Below are 24,576 nucleotides of genomic sequence, written 5' to 3' on the forward strand. Positions count from 1 at the left end.
GCAACTCTGTGTTTTCTCTTACCCATATCCCTCTAGATTTTAGTGTTTCAGACAGACTTTGATCACATCACCATTACATGGCCTGGAAAATTGCTAACTGGAACAGAGATCTGAAGTGACAGAAAACTGTGTGGGAATGGTGTCTCTCCTCACTACAGCACAGCTGGCACACAGCTTTGGTCCTGGGCCCAGTTTTGACACCATCCCTGTGTTTGCAGGTACCACACAGGCACAAGAGCCTGACCATTATGTCGCTGCCCAAGGGCTGCCAGGTCCCACGGGGCACAGAGCCTGCCAGGCTGCTGCCACCTGTCTCCTGCCTTCCCTTCCCAGCTCCAGGCAGGGTGGCACTGTCCCTCAGCAGGGACAGTGGCTTGTCTAGCAGAAATAAGTGTGTGCAGCTTTCTGCTACTTGCACACAGGTCACCTACCAAAAATTGCCTGGCACAGACTGGGCTGGGCTGGTTCTTTAACCCTGCCACAAGAGAAAGCAAGGCACAGGGCAGTGCTTACAGAGCATTTGAACATAGGCCTGAATCTAGAAATAGATTTAATGGCCACAGCACTCACTTCACATGGGCCTAAGCAGGTAGCCATGGGTGGCACTGCTGCTCCAAACTGCCTGTGCTGAGTGAGACATCAGATGCGCAAAGTCTGAGAGGTTTGAACAGCTGCTCCACATGCAAAAGGAGAGGCGAGGTGGTGGAGTGGCACACCATGCTCCAGCTGCTGCTTGGAGTGAGCTTTGCCAGGGGAAGGGCTTCAAGCTGTGGACCCTGTACCCTGACAGCAAATGATTTCAGCCTTGCTCCTCTCTGAAGTTCTCTCAGGGCTTTCCCCATCCTTTTACCTTAATTCCCTATTATTTTATTTTACAGTTTTTAGAGCAGAAAACTGCCTTGGCAAATTCAATGAACTGGACTTCAGAAGCAGCAGTAACAGCAAAACAGCTCATGTATTAGTACAGCCAAGGACTGGGGTTTGCTTTACAGTGCAGTTCTTTCTTCAGAAACAGCCCAGGGAAAGTACAATCATGCTTTAAAAACTCTTTTCTCCAAGGCATTGGCTTCAGAGTTTCATTCCTGCCAAATATTTATTAATGTACAATACAAGGGCTCTACTTTACATTAGAAACCAAACTGCTTGTTGTCCTTGCCCCCACAAAAGCATTGGTGCTTTCTCTGAGCTGGTCCATGTGTTGGTGGCTTTGAAAGACACACTTGTGTCTGTATCACTGCTGGCACCAAGGATGAGACATTCACAGGCCAAACCTGGCCAGGCTGTACAGTGAGGTGACACAGGCAGACTAAAGGAGAGCTACTCTTCACCCTCAAGATTTGCAAGATGACAGCATTTGCACTTGGCTTCAAGGTCCCCCAGCTCTTCTATTAATGTTTCCAACCTGGAACAAACAGAATGAATCAAACCCTTCTCTACATAATTCATTATTTGCAAAAACATCTCATGTATCCCTGAGAGCAAAACGAATTATGCACTAAATGGATCTGGCAACTGTACAGGCAGTTAAAGCACAAGATTTCAGCTGTGGCAGCTTTCCTGAGGGAAGCCATCAATCTGGGACTCCTCTCTCCTCCCCAGTCCCATTCATAGCCCAGAGCATGAGAAGGGTGCCTGAGGGGGGGAAAACCACACAAGCTCTGAGGAACAAGCTCTAGGGTGAAGATGGTCAGGCCTTTTGTTTCTGAAATTCAGATTTTGCAATCATTTCCAGCTCACGAGGGCTGAGGCTTGCTGCTGCCAGCTGCTCTTGCAGCCTCACTGCGGCAGATACAGTTCTGCTGTTCTGTGTTGGCAATCCTCCTCCTTCCACGCCCTAGGAGCAAAGGGAGGAGGAAAGGCTTGCACTCTTTAAGCAGTTATTTAAGGATGAACACAAACATTAGCTTTACTCCAGAAGCAGCAGCAGTTCTCACAGATTTCCTTCATCAGAAGCTGGGAGATCACCTGGGCTCCTGCTGGGAGAGTGCAGGTTGCAGTGCCAATGGCTCAGCTTCCATGGGCTGTCTTCCCAAGAAGCTGAGGACACTGGCCAGCTCTAACAGAGACCTCTCTTATTTGTACAGGTAAATCAGGGGTAGAGTACTAAAACCAGAAGTGCAGAAATACGGAAGGAATTTACTAATGGATGCCATTCCATTTTTCTTTCCTTAGCATTTGTGGTGCCTGGTACCAGCCTTTGTGTAAGAGGGCAACTGAAGAACACTAACATGGAAAATCAGGGAAAGCATGGCTGTATTCTAAAACAATGGGCAGCTTGATAAAGAGCTATTAATTTCTCAGCTTTTTAATATGTAATTTCTTTAGCTTTCTGACAAGTAAAAAACCCCACACCATTCTGTTCTCACTGCCAACAGTAACATCCCCTCATTGTCCTGGGAGGGGAACCACCTCCATGTGGTCACACCCAAGCAGCCCCTTCAGGTGAGTAGCATGGCAAGAACCCATGGGCACTACTTGCCTTTCCAGAGAAGGAGACAGAGAAGCACAAAACCTTTTTTTTTGTGTAGCCTGCTGCCAGGTCTGATGAATCAATCCAACCATGCTGTAAACATCTACTCTTTTTAGGAGAACCAATGCCAGTTCCTCATCAAAGTACAAATATTTCACTTGCAGAATAGTGCAGATAATTAACCCAGCTTCCTGCAGTGGGATTCCCACTGTTATCAGATTACTTGTAGATTTAGGCTGTTTTAAGCAAGTCCTTAGGCTGCTTGTTTACAGGTCCAATGCTTGGCATAAGAAACCTTCTCTTACAGCAGCAGCTTGGGTACTATCAGTGAAGGAAATGATCCAGAGGTGTGAATTTTAAGTTCTGACTACTGAAAACCCAATGCCTCATCTCCTAGCAATAAAAGCTGCCTCTGACCAGACTTGCATCAAGGTTAGGAGAAAAGCTTATGTCTGGCAGCACAAAGCTGCAGAGCTTTTCTAGCAAAGCACCTCGTGCCTTTCCAAACACATTGGTTGCCTCCACAGCTCATTTAGCCTGTCAGCCACAGCCAGGCTTGGTTCACAGATGCATGGTTCAGTCTGAGCAGTGACAGCACAAGGAAGGCTCATGGCTCAAGGCAGATTGACAAAGGAGCTGTCCCAGGCAGAAACACTTTCAATTCAAGGCTTCAAGGCTGGCAGTTTCATTGCCATAACCTGACAGCAGCAGCTGTGAGCGCTGGCAGCCCAAGAAGGGTAAGTGTGGTGAGGAAGAAGAGGAGCAAGAGCAGAGCCATGCAGCGCTTCTGAGAGCTGGTGGCAGTCCAAAACTGCAGCCAGCCTGGAGCAGGGGTGACAGATGTGCTGGACAAGGGAGACACCCCAAGCTGCTCAGCTTCCTGCCACCAGGGAAGGGAGGTTAGTACAGAAGGGATGCTGCAATCTGGAGCCAGAGAGAGAAAGCAGACAGGGGAGCCTCTGCAGAGTTTTCTAAACTGATTTACACTTAGGTGGCCAGAAGAGGCCCAAGCCAAACTAATGGGTGACAGGAATGACTCCAGAAGGGCATGTTCCCCCTCCCCAGCCACTGCCAGTGCTGAGGGCAAACCTGCTGTGCAGCATAGCAGTGCTGCCTGCTCCATATAGGGTTCAGTCCTACACAGCTTCACTCTGACTTGGGCAAGGCAAAGGGAAAATTTCAGAACAAACTCAGGAGGTGCTGAGAACAATTGATGTTAGCAGCAGCCACTAGGAGACTCCAGAGGCTGCAATCATCCTCAGGACCCAAGGTTCCCAGAGGAAAGGTAAAAACCAGCAGAGTATGGCTGCTGGAGGCCCCTACCTTGCAGACACTGGGAAGAAACTGCTAGAAGAGTCTGTTTTTACCACCCACAGCCCTGCAGCAGTGGCTTGGAGGCAGCAGGCAAATCATTGCCACCAACTGCCCCAAGGGTCACTGCTGGGCTGCAGCAGGACATGGTGTCCAAAAGCACTGGCTCCAGGCCAGCCCTTGCTCTGGAGAAGCCAAGAGCACAAAAGAGAAAGAAGGGACTAATCCATCCTCTGAAGGTGGCAACAGAGGGCAGGTCCCATAGAGAGAGAGTCCCAAACCCAGGAAGATTTTCCTAAGGCTTAAACACTGAGAAATCCTCTCCTCCAAAATCAAAGCTAGCACACAAGCTGTTTGGGATGACAAAACTTCTTGTCCAAACTGCTGGAGGTCTGGAGCAGGATTGCTTCTGAAAGGCCTGAGGATGTTGTCTGGAACAACTCCTGGCACAGGAGCAATGCTCTCACCCAGGCTGGCTGCTGGCTACTACAGCTCAGGCAGAAAGCAGAGGCTGGGCTCCAGCCCTTACACCACATGAGCCAGACAAGAATTTTGTTAGAAGGAATATCATCTTGGGGATTTTAGTTTGGGAATGAGACACTCTCCAGAGAGAGTCAAGGTGTAAAACAAACAGTGCAAGAACAACCCTTATCATTATCTGTGTTGTGCTTTTGAAGGAAATACCCATATTGGAGAAACCAAAATGTCATGTTTTATTTCAGGTGCCTTGCTAAAAAATTCATAGTATTCTTCATGCATAGATGACAAAAATTAAAATTCAGTGTGCATGGCACACTGATTTTTCTTTTGGAAATACCCTTTCATCTAGAAAACATTCTTGTGCTGCATTTCCAATTTTTATTAACATCAGTTATATTAGGAAACAAAACCCCTTCAATAGTAACATATTGGCTTACCTGATCTTTATCCCTTGCTGCTCAAACACAGCGTGCTTGAAAAGGGAAATATTAAATCAAAGGTAGCAACACATGATGTGTGGCAGCTCAGCCTGGAACAGGGAAGTTCAGCTAGTTGCCATTCCATGGCCACTTAGTTTTGAGCACTGTTACTCCCTCTGCTGTCCTGTACAGGTCTGGAAGCAGAAGGTTGCAGTGGGAGGACAGTTTTAAAGGATTTTCTCTGTACATGACCCCAGTGGTACAGAAGATACACCAGAACCTTTGGTGATATTAAGAAAGGCTTCATGTCAGCTTTGCATGTAGCAGTTGAGCCACAAATCTCTGCAGTTTTTATCTTCACTTGACATTGGTCAGTCCAAGCTGTGAGCCAAGGCCACAGGAGCAGCAGGATCCCTGCACGTGCAGTTGTTTGCAGTTGAGCTGTGCTGCCTGTCCTTCAAAGGGCAGAAGTCTAACTCCAGCAATTGGCTGGCTGACTTTCACAGTCAGCTCTGGTCTCAATTTTGAAGTCTCAAAACTATGCACAGACCCACCCAGCAAAACAATGTAGGAGTTCTCAATGCAATCTCATTGTCCTAAAATAGAATAATGATTCCCACCCTCCACTTGCATCTCCAATGTCTTTGTCTCTTAGACATTTCCCCACACACAAATCCCAACACAGGATCTATATTGAGCAAGACATCCATGAACACAAGCACACTAGGCAAACTTCAGCTATTTATCAGAATCACTCTCCTGATGTATCCTTCAAATACAGCAGAACAGAACAAAACTATACTTGTATATCTGCAATTAAAACCACCTTCCCACACACTTTTTAATTGGGTTAATGAAGAAGAACAATAAGAACCAACAGCTGAAGACATCTTCAGATGGAGCACTAGAGAAAAATACTGACATTTCATGGTTTTCCAAATGAATTCATCTGGGTAAGAAATGACCTAAAGACTAGGGCCAGTATTAGCTCTTTTTTCCAAAGCAGCATTCTTTTCATGATTTAGTATAAATCTGAATTTTTAAAAATTAATTTTATTAAGTCCCCTATGGTCTTATGAATCTTATGATACTTTTATTAAACTTTCAACTATGAACAAGAACTGTAAGTAACTTATCACAAACCCTTGTGACTCCGACTAAGCATAATAAACTCAGCTCTTGTTAGGAAAGGCTTGATTTTGAATAGCTTAACTTGGAAGAAATTGGAAGAATTGCTGCTCCATCTTGCAAGCTGAAATGATGGAGTTTTTCTGCATAATAAATAAAGCATAGCTCAAACATTCCACCTAATTCATAAAAACTCTTGAGGCAACCAGGAAATTCTTAATCCTCTTGTGAGAATAAAAATTTACCTGGAGGTAACTGGCTACAACAGTGCGATGGAAACACCTTAAAGCTGATGATGTGGGGATTGTCCTCTTCCAGAACATCAGCATGGAAACCTGTGTCCTGGAAACATCCAGCAGCATGGAAACCTGTGTCCAATTCCCTGCTTCACAGAGCACAAGCCCAGGCAGGCACCTGGGCCGCTCACAGTGCAGCTCCCTGGAGGCTGAGCCCACCAGGTCCAGGACACCTGTGTGGTGTCAGATGGGACAGGAAGCTCCTGCTTCAGCAGTGAAGCCACTGTTGGATGAGAGGCATGGACTGACTACTGTAACACGGAGTTCCTTGGAGCCCTGGGCCATTTCAGCATCAGCTCTCCTCAGAATGCAGGGTTGGAGGGGGTGCCCTTGGCTGCCACCATCCTGTCTCAGGCTGCTGCCTGCCAAATGGAAGACAAGCCCAGTGAGAAGTTCACAAAACTATTCCTTAGTTAACTGAACTATGCTCACTGCTGACAGCTGTTCCTGAAATCTCTTTAGCAAGAAGCAAAAGCTTTGATCTTTTAAAAGGTGATGCTCTGTTTATGCAGCATTATGTGCTAACATACCTCCAGAGCTAAACAAAACCATTTCTTCACTCCTAATCAAATCTGAACCAGTGCCACATTAAGATGATTCTTTTCAGGGCATTACTTCTCTTGCACCACTATCATTTTTGAAGCATGTGATGGTACAATACACAGAAGCCTGATGGCCCCTTTGCACTGAGGTTGGAAACATTCAGGCAGTCTGTTAGGGTGCAGAAGGAGATACTTGAAGAGGTATTTTTCATTTGTCAAATGAGGCAGTGCTGAGATGTCCGAAATATTTTCTTGTCAACATATCTTGAAGGCACCCTGTGGAGAGAACACCACCACACTGGCATCAGACTACTGCCTTGGATGAGGGATCTTCTATCTCACTGAAGGGAGGTATTTCCATTACACATAAGTACACTTCAATCTCCAAGTTTTTTAGACCTAAACTTTGCTAGACACTGTGAAAGACATTCCAGGTGTGCCAGGAGCCCAAGAAAAAACCCCAAACCAAGCCCAACTTAAAATGACATTTTCCCCTTCAAACAGAACACTGGCTGAAACTTCTGTAGGACAGGAATGCAGCCTGCAGCTATAAGACTTCAAGATTTATTTATTTTAAACCTTATCAACTGGTGCTGCTGAACAACTAGTGCACTTACACCAGTCCTAAGGAGATAAGGTTTCAATAGAGTGGTATTTGGGGGAGGCAGTATATATTTACATGAGAAATCAGTCAAATATTAAGTACTTATATCTTACCTGAAAATGATTCCTTGAAAAACAACTTATGCTTTTGAAGGCCAATGCCATTATGTATTATTTTAATCTTAATGCTAAAGGAAAACAGAAAGAGCATATTTACAATGGCAACAGTTAAGAGAACTTTGTATTGCTCTCCAGTTATGCTGTCTGCACAGCTTTTAGACCTATATAAAAAAAACCCAATATGAATCACATACATCTGCCAGCTGGGTGCAACCACAAACCACAGCTAAATTAGTGTAAGAAGAGTTACAGGGATAGAGCTTAAGACATCAGACTGTGAACACAATACATACCACACAGCAGTGTCATGATGTGTTCATGCTTGCAGTGAATAACCTTAAGGCACTTGGCAAATGTTCTTACCACCTACAGTAAGAGTTGCTCCAAACTTGAAGGGCTCAGCAGGCACTGTTGTCACTCTACACTGAGAGGTAGGGCATCTTGTGTTTTCCTCCTCTGGGACATACAACAAGGTGGACCCAAGAGGGCAGGCCCCAAGGGCCACCTCTGAGATCAGAGGCCAGAAGACAGACAGCACCTTTCCCTCCCCAGTAAGTTTCAGTCCCATGTGTCCAGGCCATCTGGCATTGGCTTGAATTTGAGAGGGGAACATGGCTGGACCCCACATCACTACAGTTCACTTGTGGAGAGCTTTCTGTACCTGCAACCTTCAAATTATTCAGTACTACAACAACATCTAATCAAACCATTTAATATCTAATTTATCAAAGTAAGAAAGTAACTTGGTTTCTTTTTCACTGAACCATGGTGAAAAAAGGTCATTGTTTTATTCAGCATCATAGTTACATAACAGTTGTCTGTTTCTATTACTAGAAAGAATTTATTAAAATAGTCCTGAAAGACATCTTTTCTTTTTCCAATGATTTCAAAACTAAGCCTTTTAATGCCAATTCCACACAGTCACGGGTTTGATCGGTAGTAGCCAGTTATAGCAATTGTCAAGGCACAAGCTCAGCTCTGCACACCCGCTGCAGCTTGTATTGGAAAAGAGATATGCCAGTTCCATCTGCACTTCCAAATGCAGAATCCCTTCATCATATATTGCAACAGGAGAAATTAACATTAAACACAGACTAAGAAAGGTAAAGGATTTATTTCTGATATGATTTGTAGAGTTAAATTAAAAACCTACTGAATACTTTATGTAGTAGATGAACATAACCTTAGTACTTACTTTCTAACAGTTTATTTAATGGTTGGAAGTGTACAACATGAAGTAGGCCTCACGTTTAATATTGTTCAATTTTGCTTATTGTTAGATGAGATTAAAATACAGTAGCCATCCCTTTAGACTATGGTGCAACACTGATCATGTGCCTTGATAGGTAGGAAAAATGATTCATTAAATAAATGATGACATAACATGTAGGGAAGACTTTGGATTGTCTATTTTAAATGTCAACATAATAGGCAATTAAGAATAGAACTTCATTTTAAGTGCACTTCCACATGCTTTGTTTATAATATAGCAAAAACTTCCTATCTTTTTTCCAGACACTTCACTCCCTACTCTAAAGCTGTTCAGTTGAAAATGCACTTTCCCCAGTAAACGTCTTTTTTAAAAAAGTAACTAAAATTTCTACCCTTTCATATGCTAAGAAATGTTTCCTAATTAAAAACACAGTTTATTACAAGACATGTGAAGACAACATATAGTGAAATGAATTTTAATTGTTGTGCTGTGACTAAAGTAAAGTTCTCAAGGCTGCAATTTAACATTCCAAGTTCTCCCTTCCATCTTTATTGATTCTTAAGATTTTGCACAGAAACTCTTTGGGGGCTAGAACAGCAGTAATTGCATCACACTGTTTTTCAAGACTTCAAGTTTCAAAAGCAAACTCTTCAAAAAGTACAGTTCTTGATTTGATTAGATACAGGGACAAAAATATAGCACATACTTGAAGGTTACATGGTCTACAAATGATGGCAATATTTTCCTTGGGAGAGTACAGTTTGTTTTCTTGTAAATACTCAAAAAGGCTCAACTTCAAGCAGTAATAAACACAAGCAAAAGTGATTTAACCCTTAAAATAAATATTCAGGAAAACCTCTCTGTACATACAAGTGAAAGAATATGTAACACTTTCACGCTAAAAGAAAAAATAAAGATTTTGTTCATATAAGCAGCTGAAATCTGCTGTTCCAGCCCAATGTCCCCAGTAAAGAAGGGAGGCACAAACACAGGTGACTACTGTAGCTCACTATCTTATGGCCTTTTTGGACAGGGACATCATCACCATCATTTTTAAATCCCTTTTGTTATACTTATTACAGCATGCCAAATCCTTTGGCATATGTGATGGCCTTCAATAATCTTTCTTTAAGCTTTTCTTTGCTTGAGTACTCCGGAAGCAAAAGTACATTAAAGCATGTGTGAGATGTAGGTAACCTGTGGGACAAAAAATACAAGAATTCAGATCTTGGAACATGCTAAAGAAATACATTGCTATTTTACAAGTGGAAAAATAATGAATTTGAAGAAAATAAACTTTCCTTATAGATTCAACTTTCAGATTTAACTAGGTTAATAATGTAAAAGCACATAATTCACTTCCATTTATAAAAAAACAAGCAAAATGTAGAATTTTTTTGGTTTTTTTTTTACCTCTCTGTATCTGGGCCATTTTTGGCTATGATCATCTTTAACTTTCCAAGTCCTCCCACAGGGGCTCTGTCTGTGCCTGTTGTAAACTGTAAGAATAGTCTTTTCTGTTCATCTGTAAATGAATGGACTATTTCCCAGAATTCCCTATTAAAGAAGAAATTAAAAAGTAAATAAACTGTAAACTTTCTTTGGTATAAATAAGAATTTCAAAAGTAATTGAGCTTTGAAGGTGTAATAATTCTAATCAGTCTTAACATCAAGTTTACAAGTTGCATTCATTAACCAAAACTCTCAGAATGTATTTATCAATAAATGAGATTCAGAAATAGAAATCAGAAATATTACTAAACACTGCAGTTTAACTGTCTTTAAACATTAATTTGGCTGTGTCCTGCAGCTATTTTATGATTCCTATTTCCTAAGGAATTGTACTGATTCAACAATGCTTGTACCATCTCCTCTGTAATGACAATACTTCAGAAAAGTGAAGTTACACACAAGACATTTGCATCTCCAGTACTACAAAAATACTAAATTTTACAATATTAAAATCATTATGAAGAAACAAGCAGATGAAGAAAAGATTAGAAAGAATTACCTAATAATAAGAGAGTCTCTTGTATAGCCACCATCATATTCTGTAGTTTCTTCTAGTGCTTGAAAATCTAAATTCTGTAAGAAGATGATATTTTTAAAGATGACCACTAATTATATACTCAGTATCATATAAAGCTCCACTCTCTAGTGTATATTCAAAATTCTTACCCTACTTCCACAAATAAGTAATTCAATTTCCTCTGGTCTAAATAAATATTTCAAAGGAGATTCATTGGTCACCATGTGGAATCCTCTCCGAAAGGCCTTGAACTGCTTTTCTACTGATTTATTGAGTATATAGTCAGCATACAGATTGACAAATTCCTGCAAGGAAATAAACCCCAAAAAACCTTAGTGTTTCAACACATGCCACTTGAAGTACCTCCCAAAAAAACAAGACCCCAAAATACCTATAATTCTGTAATTCTATGCAAATTATCTGAGCTCAGTTTTTATTCAGCAACACAAAAGAACAAGTCTCAAATACTACTCAAACAGTTCAAACATCCCTCCCAGTAGCTATGTATCCATGTATCAATGCTTTCTTTAAGAGAAACCATTTCGGTTCACAACCACACTGTGCTATGGGAATTTTAAAAGCCTTTTAAACTTAAAAAAGTGAGACCACCTTTGTAGGGTTCTACACTATTCTACACACAGTATATCAAAGAACTCCAGATGCTGTTTAAAAAGCTGCATGTACCTTTCTGTTTTCATTTGTAATTGGAATTTTATCACCGTTTTCCTTTAAATCATGCATCATTGGATTGCCAAAGAGATCCGTGTGAGATATTTGAAACGTTATCATCATATCATCTTCCACACTTCCTTCATACTCCAGTAAGTCTCTCAAACTCTGATACAGAACCTAACAGAATAAGAAATACATGTCTGTCAAAAATAAGCTTTGATAAATTCCACTGAGTAATACACGAAGACATGAAACCATCCGGCTCAAAAAAGGGTTGCTATATTCTATGACACAAGTCACCTAAAAATCTCTCCAAACAATTACTTATTAAGTTCAGTATCTGTAAAGAGAAACAACAGAAGATATTAAGGTAAAAAAGATAAAAAAGAAACATGGTAATCAGCAATAACTCCCTTAAAAGAGCCTTTTAGTACCTACCAATCTTCTAAAATGCAATGGTCAAATCTGCAGTTTAAGAGCCTTTAATAACATCTCAAGTCTTTTGAATCTGTCTTTACTTTAGGCATCCAGAATATGTTACACGAATAAGGGGAACATTTATGAGTTAAAAATCAAAGAAACCCCAGTATTTTATATCAGATAAAATTCAGAGAGCAGGCTTTTATCTTCCATTTCTTATTTAAAACTGAAACCAACTAGGATGTAATCCAAAAACAACACAGATGGGGCAGTTTTAACATAAGAAGACATTTACGAACCAAAAAATCACAGGTTTGATCAGAATTTACCAAGTGGAATCTGAAATTACCTGTAAGAGTTTGCTCTGTGTAAAGGAGCAACCAGGTTTCCTCCCTGCTATGCCTTAGGAAAAGCCCAAGACTCTCTTGGAAACCAAAGCCTATGCAGCAAAGGAACAATTATTTGGCTGCAATAGAGGCAGAGGGGCTAAAGAATACAAAGCAAAGGTGGATGTGACAGCTGTGTGCAACTGTATTTTTATAGTGAAGTAGAAAAATAAATTTCCCCCCAATGTTTAAACTAAAACATGAAAGTTAACATGTAAGTCTCAACCTCTCACTATCTGTGTGTTTTTGATTCTTTCACAGAACCTTTAAAAAGGACTTTGCACTGAAAAATCACTGTACTTGGAACCATTGGTGGTGATGGCTGGTGAACATCCTATTCTCCATGCTCTACAGCATTAGAAAAAGCACTGGGAGAAATTCACTATTGTGAATTTCATTTTAGGTTTGAGAAGTTCTGAAGTTTAAGTCATATGAGAATACAAAGAGTTAAAAAAGGATTATTTTAAAAGAAACTACCATAGGTATTAGAGGAGAAACATAAGAACGGGGGAGAAAAATTAGGAAAAGCACTGACTGCCCTGTTCCATAGAAATACATTCACTTTGTTTTGGTCACAGAAAGTTCTGAGTACGTAATAAAAGCTAGGGGAAACTCAGGGCACTATTTCTCAACATTATACAGAGAAACTGGTCAAATCTGGTGTGCTGTTATATGTAGCTATCCAAAGCAGACCAAATAACATATTTCTTGATTAAACACACCTCATTTTCAAACATGAAAGCCAAGTTCTTTTTAGACACTATCATGTTACTAATCTTTTTTGAAAAGATGAAGATTTTGTATAACTGCTTATAAAAGAGAAGCATCCTATGGTTTGAAACCAAATGAAGCTTGCTAACAATTTCTACCAGCACCATGAGGAGAAGCCACTGGTGATCTCTGATTGCAGGTGGAGCAGAGCCAAGACATCCTGCACACACACCTGTGTGCTCTATCTATAAAAGCACATGCACAGCTCAGTGCTGGGAATGGGTGTGTGAAAATGGACACTGATCACTGGATATTCATTAACTGTAGGGATATTCATAAACTGCCTCATCTGTTTCTTGCTTTAGACAAAAACCAGTAAGAACATCACACTTTTGCATATTTATTCTTACTTGCACTTTTTTTGGGTAGAAATTTACTTCTACAAATAGCTATAAACAGCCCAATTTTACTAGTCTCTTCGGGAAGAGACATGCTTGTTTATTCTTAATAATTCTTAGTAACATTTGGGAGTTTATGTAGCAAAAAAACCCAAGCTTTATTGATACTGAGCCCTATTCATTGATGTTACAATTTTGCCTCCTCCAAACCAAATGTAGCAATAAGTTTTCTTGCTTATGAATTTCTTTTAACAAATACAGACTCGTAATGCAAGTCACTGTTTATTTCACTTTCATTTCTGACAGTGATCCTATGTTTAACTGAAATATAGATTAAATTATTGCATAGAAAATGCACTATTTAACTTGAAGAACATAAGGAACTTACAGGATGAGAGTCTGCCAGATCACGGAAAGTTCCTTTTTTGCCCATTAGCTTCCTGTAGACAACCATGGGGAAATGAACATCCAGTATACAGTTGTTGTAAATAGCCAGTCCCAGTACTATGCCAATCAGGGTAAACTGACCCTCAGTTTCAAAAGAGGACGGATTAAACCAAAACAGTTTTGTAGACTCATCATATGTGAACATCCCTGTTAAAAAAAAAAAAAAAAAGAATAATTATGGTTACAATTCAATAAAAATGGCACATAAAACATACCATTATAAACCCATTTGCACTAGCCTTTAAGCAATATTTAACTTAACATTATACTGAATTGAAAGGCAAAGAGAAACTACTTAGGGTAACGGGAGCTGCTCAAAATACTGTTACATGACCACTAAAAGCCTGCAAGAGACCTGTGATACAGTATCTGCAACACTCACTGGAGCAGCATGTACACAAGCTTTCATCCCCTCCTCTAGTGAGGAACCAGCAGCACACTGATAACAGTGACTGTGACTTTGATAAATACAGCAGTACAAGAAAAGAACACAGTTAAAGACATGTGGATGAAACAATCCCAAAGGACTCTAATTACTAAGAAGTGACAGCCTTTCCTCAAAGGCCAGTTCCAGCAAAGGAACAGTCCTACTACTTAATTAGAAGCTATGATGATGGAGCAGGGATTGACCATCACCCATGATTTTAGAGTCAGATGCCCAAGAGATTTCTTTGCTTGTTTCAAGGACCATTGTTACTGCAGCTATTAAACACAACTTGAGAGGAAAATGGACCTTGGCCTCACAGAAGGTCTGCAAATTTAACAGCTTGAGACTGTCTAAAGAGAGTGGTTTTGCTTCTCTCATTCACTTCACTATTTCAGGAGACCAATTTCCTGCCCAGGTCATGAGCTGAGCACTGAAGATTTCAACAAACAGTTGAACTGGCACACGCCAGAAGCTGCAGGGAAAAAATGTGAAGACAAGAGACAGGCAGAGTGTCTTACCCTTTTGGCTGTAGCAAGACACAAGATAGCTCTTGTTTACGAAACTGGAGTGCACAGGCTATAAATTATTTATATAAATATTATTTATATATAAATAACACCCACAATAAAATCCATAGCTTATCTGGCTAGATACTGAAACAAAATAAATGCAAACCCCATAGACTTAAGGTGAGAGAGAAACCACCCTGGACAGGCACAGTCCCAATAACCTGTTGCTTGTACAGCTGTCACAATTTTCCAGCAGAGCCTAAGAAAAACTGCCCCAGGCTCCTTACTCTTAACACACCATGTCAGATCCATGTGAAGAATATCAACTACATTTGCCACAAGGATTTATCTTGTCAGCTCTTAAAAGATACTCTTGTTTACAACCTATGCAGATGTACAAACTGATTACAAAGCCACATGAACACAAAATTACACTGAAGACTGAAATTATCTTCAGCCAAGAGATAAAGACTCTTTCCTCATTCCATGTAAGGCAATAAGCTGCAAGCTCATTCAGACTCTGGGTATTCCCCAGAATGGATTATGTATCTCAGTAAGTGATATGGCCTGGGTCAGCCATTAGGGGAGCACACAAATAGCAGACTGACCCGTCAGATAAGGCAACTGGAAATCAGAAATGGATGAGCAACTCAGGCATATATAGGCCAAGCATTACATAGAATCCTGTATGCCACTTTCTGAACCAACTGAAGTAACTTCTGGATTACTGGTACATAAAGCAATGAGTTGAACTTTTTGGAATATGATGGAAAAGTTAAACTGTCAAAACCAACAACTCCAGCAAATGTCTAATAATGAAGCATCAACAATTTACTCAGATCTGGAAACACTTTAAGGTGCAATACAGTATTTTACTCCCTTACTAAAATTAACACTACAGTACATTAAAATCATAATGAAACACCAGAAGAAACTGGAATCTGCAAGAAAGCAAAAACAATTGCCCTTGAAGTTATAGGAAGTTATCACTTATTCCTTTACCATGGAATATCTTTACCAGTATTCTTCTGAGTTATTGCCTCCTTTGAGTAAAATTTTAAGGTAGTTTAATATCAAAATACTCAAAAAGTCAAAGAAACTATAATAACAACATACATCTCTCCAAATATACCTATTGAAGACAGACATTTTAAATTCCACTTAAAGGATCTCCTCTGTTTTCTCAGGTAAAGAAAGCATTTATAAATCAACAAAAGTCACTCGTGGTATATCTGGTGCATACATGAACTGCTATACTGCAATGCATATATATACATATATATAAACACACAGTGAATGCAAGCTACATTTTCTGCTTTTACACATTTATGCCTAAAGCCACTAAAAAGCTTTTCCTCCCCTAGAATTACTATGAATACAAAATATGTGCATACTTTTTTACATTTTTAATACAGAAGTGAAACTTAACACATGCATACATTTCTAATATATTACCTACCTTTAAATGCAAGGAGTATATACACACTGCTTGGATCTTAGCTTAAGCACACTTTAGCACTACTAAATAAAGAGTATTTCAATACACCCACACAACTTCTGTTTAGATAAACTCAAGTTGAAATGTATTTATTTTGTGTTGAAAATAAAATTTCATCAATCAAAGTACTAAAAGTTCTTTATTTTGCCATACTTCAAAGTAAACTAATTCAGGTTACAAATCTCTCTAAGTTAATAGCATTTTTCAGAGTGAGTAAGACTTATCTATGATTCTGCACCACTTGTTATAAGAACTGGCTTGCATATGGTGAAGAGCAAGTGCCAAGGTTCAGATTTTTGCTACTAATTCTGGGTACTTGATACTGATACCTCCTTTCTAACCCAGTCAAAATAGATTTCTGTGTATTTTCATCAATTTTCTAAGCAACAAAACCAAGAACAACAGCTTTATCTTTTAAAATAGTCCAGTGAAACCACATTAATAGCCGTGAGCTGTTAGGCTTCTTCAATGAAACCCATTACAGGAAATACAATGTAACATCATATTTCACATAAAATGCAGAATTAGTATAGGAACCTGGCAGGTCTCATTTCTATTTAAACATGAAGTATTCTTATAATTTTATAACATTTTTGTCTTTTCAGAGTAGCAGACAAGTCACACACTAAAAGAAGCATGTCCTTGCATAAATGATTGGTGCAGGGAGCAAGGGAAAAAAGAATATAATGGAAGTATGACTGCCGAAACACAACTGTAAAATTTCGGCTGTAATATATCAAATTACTCTTGGTTCTTTAACTACAATCAAATTTGACACTGCTGTGACACTTTGGATCTGCAGAACTGAGACTATCAGATTTATTAAGCTGGAGGAAGTGAAGGAAGTAACTCAAAAACTCCCATAGTCTGACTCTTGCTTTACTGCAGAAGCGCTTCCTCTTTGGTTTGATTACTAATTCTAGAAGCTAATTACAAAGCAAAGTGAGGAGAAATGTGAGAGAACAAACAAAGGAACCCAGCAAAGAAACCCTGTACTACTGATTTGTATCCAAACAAGTAATTATGGTTCCCATTAACTATACACAGTTACTCCTTCCATCATTCCTCCTTTAGGAGGATGACTGCTGCCAACACAGTGAACCTCAATGTCTGCCAAATACTCTGCTGACCATCAATGAACCTGGAGAGCTTCAGAGAGAAGCAGCAGTGGATATAAAAAGCATAAACATAGAACAATCCAGTTTGGAAGATCATCCAGGCCAACCTTTTGTGAGAAAAATCTGTTAAACCAGAAAATTATTAGAACACATACCGATATCTGGATTGAAGATTTCTTCCACAACCAGTTGAAAAAATTCTTTGGAAACACCTCCTTCATCTACCCCTTGCTCTCCTTCAAATTCAACATACAATTGCTTCTTCAAGTCTGCAGGATTTTCCATGGCAATCATCTCTAGCTATTGAGTGAAGAGACAGAAAAATTTAATTAGTAAATCTGTTTACTAGAATAGTTTAGTAACAAATAATGAAACCAAAAGTACTCGCCAAATTTAAGAAGAAAGTGACCACAAATCACAACAGTAAAATAAGAGAAATCAATAGTAACCCTAAACCACTCTAAACATGTTTTACAATCTAGGGATAAACAGCAAGAAACTTACCACAGAACTGATCTGTCAGTCCATTAAAGCTCACTGGCTGTTAGCATTCTCTATTTCTATTCTTTTAAGCAGTTATTTAAAACAAGTTATCATTGTGTTGCACACAATTCACAGAAAAAGGAAGAAAACAAGATGTATTACTGGGATAATTAAATTCATCTGACAATGAAGATTCTGCAATATGATCTACATGTTTGACAATAAATGGCTTTGTGAAGGGATTACACAGATATGTTTTCAGAGGGGGAGACAGAAAACAAGCCTTTGATGAGTACTTGCATCTCTCAAAGAGCTGGGGAAAAAAACCTAAGAACAAAAAAGACACTAGTATTACAGTCAAATCAACTCCCTCTTCTTGAGCCTAATGAACTCTCAGAACTCTCTTGCTCTTATTTCTTCAGTGCCTTTAAACAGATCTACTGCACTGCTGCTGTGAAAGTGAAAATTCAGTTAAGACCAAATTGAAAGTCTGACATTTTACAAGGGTTTCAAGTCTATATAAAGGCCATTAGAGGCCACAGAATCACAAAATAGTTTGGGTTGGAAGGGACCTGGAAAGATCATTAGTTCCAACCCTTCTGCCATGGGCTGGGACACATTCCAGTAAACCAGCTTGCTCAAAGCCCCATCTAGCATGGCCATAAATAGTTCCAGGGATGGGACATTGCCAACTTTCCTGGGCAACCTGCTGCAGTGCCTCTCCACCTTCACAGCAAAGAATTTCTTCTGAATATCTAGTCTAAACCTCTCCTCTATCATATGAGGTCATTTGCCATTGTCCCATTGTTACATGCCTTTGTAAAACTTCCTCTCCAGTTCTCAGCAGCCCCCTTTAGGTGCTGGAAGTTTCTACATGGTCTCCCAGGAGCCTTCTCTTTGGCTGAGCAACCCCAACTCTCCCAGCCTGACTTTATAGGAGAGGTGCTCCAGCCCTCTGATCATTTTTGCATCCCTCTTCTGGACTCAACCCAACAGGTCCACATCCTTATGCTGGGGACCCAGAGCTGGATGCAGCACTCCAGGGGGAGTCTCACAAGGGTAGAGTAGAAGGGAACAGTCACGTCCCTTGACCTGCTGGCCATGCTGCTTTTGATGCAGCCCAGGGTATGGTTGGACTTCTATGCTGTGAGTGCACGTTGCCAGGTCCTTCACTTGCTTACATCAAAAATGTATCCTTTCTATAAATCAGAAGTTAAGCAAGGATATTTTGCAGCTGGTAAGAAATATGCTACTTAAAAGCATAACCACACTGCACACTACACATATGCAGCACAATTAGCCTAAACATACCTATGTGGTAAAGAAAACTCAGCAGCAGTAAATTAAGGCACAGATGGACCTGTATACTCCTCTACCAAAACCATATTACTTGTGAGATTTGCCTCTGATGGGGGCTACTGCAAATTGTACTTATCAGCAGGTGCCCTTAACATGCTACACCTTACTTTTTATTTCACTCCCCTACCATATCCACACATGTCAACGCTCATTACAGCCCAGAATTTTACTACAGAAGTGTAAAGTAAAAAAGGAACAGAACAGAGAAGGTAAAGGCAGCAGCAATGACACTATGGACTCACAAAATCACACCACCAGCAAGACACACTTTCTCCTGCTAACTGCCAAGTCAGCCAGACATGATCCAAGCAGCACAGCAGGGCAGGATGCTACAGACTGGGGGGGGTTATCATAATGGGCTTGAAGACTTTGAAGCACCCCATGCAAAAGGAGTATGTGGAGAAAAAATTCCACTACCTGGTACTGACAACTAAATTTGGAAAGAGAGGGAGTGTAACTTCATAGCATATAAATCTCAGTTAATAAACCACAAAGGCAAGCTATGAAGACCCCAATAATGACAGCAAGTGAGATTAATCTGTATTTCAATCAACAAACTACAACATTTTCAGAAAATGTACCACCTAAGCCATTTGTACAAGAAATTCTTTTCCTAAGACAGCAATGGAGCTTAATCCATGTTCCAAGTAAAACTTGCAACTTTTGAAAAACAGAGAACTAGCATTTATTTAAAACTGTAAATATAGGTTAAATGTTCAAGCTGGACAGACAGAAATTCTCTTATTTAGATCCCTTCCACTTACAACCAACAGCAATAAAGCTGTGGTTTTTTCCTCCCCAGTCATGACTTTGTTGGCTTTGTAGTCTTTACCACGAGTAATTTAATATATTGCATTTTTTATGAATTTTCATGAGTTCTGAGAAAGCATATGCTGTCTCTGCATTTCTTCTGGGACAGCAAAACTATGTCATAGTGTGAAGGCTCTATGGTGTCATGGAAATGCACTAAGGAAGGTTCATATTTATATAAGTTCATATTTATACATATTGAGCAGTTAAAGAAATTTCAAAGTTATTTTCTGGCTGACAAAAACAGCCTATAAAAAGAGGAAGGAAACAGTCTTAGTTGAGCAATGCTGGCTAGGCAGATTAGAACAGTGCACTGGATGTCTGCAAGGGAGTCAGATAAAGGATTATCAAAAATCCAGTATTTTGAGCAAAGCCTGATGCTCCTTGAAGTAGATTCTATAAGCAGGAAAATGCTGCTAAGCTGCTCAATTCAAAGTTTTAGGTTTAGCTGCTCCTTTGAGTATCTGTGTCAACACTGATGCTTCACAATAAAAACTGAATGCAGTGGGCAACAGCAGCAAACACAACTGTAAGGAGGCACTGAATTTAAGCAGAACACTGCAGTGTTTCTATAGCAGGGAAGTATGAACTTCAGTTATTGCTCTTTGGTTCTTAGGTTTTTTGGGGCCTTTCTTTCACAGTTATCTCAAACTTGTCAACATAGATGCTGCTAGGGAAACACAATCCATCTGTGTGAATTACTGAAGTTTTAGAAGTTGTTTTCTGTCATGATGGTTTGACTGGTCATGTCATTGAAATAATAATTACATTTTCCAGGGACTTCCTAAAATTCCTAAAAATGTCTAAAGCAGCAGAAGAATGTATGAACTGAAAAGCTGAAAGCTGAGAGATGATGTCATAAAGAGTATCTGTATTTTGTTTGCTGAAACACACCAATGTTCCACAACTGAAGACATTGGTTGATTTTACTTTGTTTACAGAATAACACTGCCTTCCTGAAAGACAGGAATGTTCACTGAATGACAGAAATATGACAACATTTAAAAGCTTAATGTAACACCAGCATTTGGCAACCTGCTTAAAACTGATAGCAACTGAACTAATTTCTATTCAGTTAAAAATGATCACAAACCACCTTAAGTTCTATCATAACATAAAGGTTCTCTTTAAGGGAGAGACAGGAATGCTTGCCACACTAGACAGAAAAATGACAAAACACAGCAAATTTAAGCTTGAAAGTACCAGTGACATATCATGACATAAGTCGGTCAACACACTTTTCTAAAAACTGGCATGGAAAGTAATAGTTACAGTGACAAAGCAGCCTTTGCTCCAGCTGTTTGTTTTTTTTTACAGTTCATGCATTTGGAGCCTGCACACATCAACAGTCACATGCTCTGCACCCAACCAGTGCATACCAGGGCTGACATTTTCACCTGAACATGCAAACTTCAACGTGGTCTCAAACAACGTCAAATCTCCTGAAGTACTTTGCTGCTAAGACAGGAGAGAATCTACCTACTGGGTTCAGGGGTCACAGAAGAGTTTTGGTCATCAAAACACTCAGCAGAGATATTTTCAAGCAGGAGAGGGTTGCTGCCCACTAGCTGTCTGCATTCCATGTGCAATTTGTCAAAGTGAGTTTCTAACTTGCAAGCCAAGTACAAGCCTGATTCTGCTGAAGGAATCCACCACGTTTTCACTTGCACAAGCTGTGTGTCATAACTCACACCCTTTAAATTACTGCTACCTGAGAAGAATGCCACATTGAACCTGGGCCATGGGGGTGGGGGAAGAGTAAACTCTGAAGAAGGGGATGAAAGAAATAATAGTTTTTGGGGAATGAAAAGGCAGAAGAGAGGATTAAAGGAGGTATTTTCTTTCATGACTACCACACTCACACAAGGTGACTCAGCAGTGCAGCTTACCTATTAAATCTGCTAGACAGTAAAAAACATGCTAACTACCTTCAGGAACTGCAAACTGAGCTACCAAGTCCCAAATACCAGACTTCCTTAAAAAAAGTGGGGACTGAAGTGTTACAAATTCTAACATTCCACCCCTGTCCCCAGGTGACTTTTCAGACTAACATACATACAAGTAAGTATACAATAAGTATATACTACAAAGAAAGAGGTTTCATTAAATCATTTCCAATAAAAAAGAAAAAATAAGTTTCTGAGGCAAGTTTCATATATGCAAAGAACAAGAAATTTGTAAATAAAATTTTTCCTTAGATGTATGTGTTTTAGGGAACTAAGATTCTCTCAATAAGCAACTTTAAACAAGATAATGCCTTCAAGGTATTTAAAAAGTATTGCTTCAAACCCTTAGTAGAAGGAAAAAAGTCCTATGCTGTTAACAGTAACAAAAAAAATCACTTACTAGTGTTCATATTTGCCTTACTGAAATCCAAGAAGTGAGAATATATTGAATTATAAAAGCTAAAATATTAAGTATTGATAGGAGAAAAACAGCTTGGTAATGACTTTATCAGCTCAACTGATCAGCAGAAAGACAGTATTTAGTGTGTTTGCAAGAAATTGCAAAGGCTGATCAAAGTATTTGTTTGAAAAATATTCAACATCAAAAAGGAAAATATGATTAAAACTATCTCAACCTCATTTCCATCAATATTCTTTGAAATGCTTTTATCAGGAAGTTATCAGTTATTCTATAGATACTCAAAAAAGTCTTCACTGACTTTTCTGTCAAGACACAGGTCTAGTGACATAAATAATAGTTACAATTAAAAAAAGTCTGTAAATATTCAAACCTTTGAAGTTCAAAAAATATGAAATTTGAGGGTAAATATGTTGGCACTCATAATTAATTACCTGTATGTTAAGCATGTTCAGAAACATCTTGTCACTGAACAGATATAAGAACATTCACTAATGAATATTATTATCTTTGAAAGATCTTTCTGGTATTTGTCAGTGAGACTCTTCCTAAGTTCAATACTGTACACCCAAACCAGCAGCCATCCCTGATGCAAAGTATCCAGTGCAGCTTTCACTTAGATTTGATGCTGTCAGTACTGCTACAGAAGCTTATAGTACCAATCTTAGATTCCCATCAGAGACAAGCAAACTGTTTTAAGGCTTAGGACATAAGACTGAAGAGCCTCCTCCAGAGCTATTTCAGACCAATTAGGAAGTAACTGTGAAAATTACTAAAATCACTTCTGAACCAATTGCAAAGACTGCCAGTAACAACAGCATGCAATTCTTGAACAGATTGGCACTTTCTGACAAAAGACAACAGTGTAGAGCAGTATCTCCCCTGGAATAACTTCCCAGCTACCAGCACAATTGCAGCTTAGAGATTTCCTGAGGTGTTTGTGTGGCTCACACCAAAATGCCCATAATGTCCATTAGCTTTTGATGGATCTTTCTTTCATGAAGAGTTACAGGTCCTGGGCAAAGACACCCACCCTCTTGAGATACACAGCGGGGAAAACAAAATGCTATTTTGCTTATGTTAAGCCTGATTCCTGATAATAAAACTAGGGGCTACCAGTTGTAAAAACCAATATTTCTCATTCAACTTCTTCATTCATTTTTTATGTTCTCTCCATCATTGTTTTTACCCTTAAGGGGACTTCACATTTTCTTTGAAGAGACTCTGAGCTTTCCAAAATGTATTTCTACTGCATGTTTTCTGATATTAAAATGAGAAGAACCAAATGAAAGAGAATAGGTACACTGTGGCAAACAGCGACATTAGAGCATTCCATTCACTAACACTTCCGGGGGAATATTTAAAATATATTCACCGAGCAATGATACTTTGTATCATCAGTTAAAACATATCACTAGTTAAAAGGTGGATTCTGTACCCACTTCATACATTACAATAAAATTTTCCCTACTTCCACATCATCCCTCAACAGCTACCTTGTAACATCTCTTTGAAACAGCACATACTCCCTTCCTCCACTTTGGACGGCACCTCTGTGTTCATCTCCATTTTACTGAATATAACCCATTTTCCAACTTCTGAGAAATGCCTGGGCTGCACTTGGTCTTTTTGGCTACCACTACAGTTTAGTTCAGACTACCTAAATTTAGAACAATTTTATCTTTTCACTTTATTTTCTGTCCCCAAATAAACAGTTTAAAATCCTTACTTTCTTTGTGGCTCTTACAGTCAGGTCACCATAATTTAGCATGCTCTGACAGCTTAAATTAACAGCCATAGGAGGATCCATGGCAACTGCCCAGGCATGTAACTCAGGCTGCTAGGCTGAGCAAGGGCTGCTTCAAGTGCATCATAATTTAGATTAGTATGTTTGAACTTAATCTAATTTAAATTTCCTAAACTTCCTACAGGCCAAGAATGTGGCCCCGCTGTAACTTGATCTTGCCCACAAGCTTTTTAACCTAAACATTTTTTTTTTTGTCCTCAAAGATTTCAACTTCTACTTCTAGCACTATATAAAAGAATGCCTTTTCTCGTATTTATGGATTTTCCTTCTTACTATTGGATAAAGAGGAAGGCTTGCTTTTGCTCTGCTGAAATTGACATTTAAAAGAACATCCTAAAACTAACTTTTATGCTGTTTTACCTCTTCATTTCCTAAAGAGAAAGAATTATCCCTCCCTTTTTCCCAGTATTTATGTGCCCAAAGCTGAAGATTCAAGGAATAAACTCCATTACAGTAATACGACGAAATGTAACTGGACACAACTGCAAGTCTGATAGGCAGTGAAATTACAAAGACTATTCTTAAATAAAAACAACCGGTACACAGTATTTTTGTA

General features: G+C 39.4%; 1 protein-coding gene across 7 annotated transcripts in view; it reads right to left on the minus strand.

Moving 5' to 3' along the window:
* Nucleotides 1-8,133: 8,133 nt before the first annotated feature.
* Nucleotides 8,134-24,576, minus strand: part of UBE3A (ubiquitin protein ligase E3A) — a 53,360-nt gene continuing 36,917 nt past the window's right edge. For all 7 annotated transcript variants that reach the window (XM_071430878.1, XM_071430876.1, XM_071430877.1 and 4 more), the window contains 7 exons: nt 17,353-17,497; nt 13,587-13,792; nt 11,296-11,460; nt 10,761-10,916; nt 10,594-10,667; nt 9,996-10,139; nt 8,134-9,779 (listed from right to left, as the gene is read on the minus strand). In XM_071430878.1, the coding sequence (XP_071286979.1) occupies nt 9,659-9,779; nt 9,996-10,139; nt 10,594-10,667; nt 10,761-10,916; nt 11,296-11,460; nt 13,587-13,792; nt 17,353-17,497 (1,011 nt within the window). In that variant the 3' untranslated portion in view covers nt 8,134-9,658. The remainder of the gene's footprint in view (nt 9,780-9,995; nt 10,140-10,593; nt 10,668-10,760; nt 10,917-11,295; nt 11,461-13,586; nt 13,793-17,352; nt 17,498-24,576) is intronic.

This window comes from Agelaius tricolor, unplaced genomic scaffold (genome assembly GCF_023055355.1).
Source record: "Agelaius tricolor isolate 1412-34295 unplaced genomic scaffold, bAgeTri1.0.p SCAF_7, whole genome shotgun sequence".
Lineage (NCBI taxonomy): Eukaryota > Metazoa > Chordata > Aves > Passeriformes > Icteridae > Agelaius > Agelaius tricolor.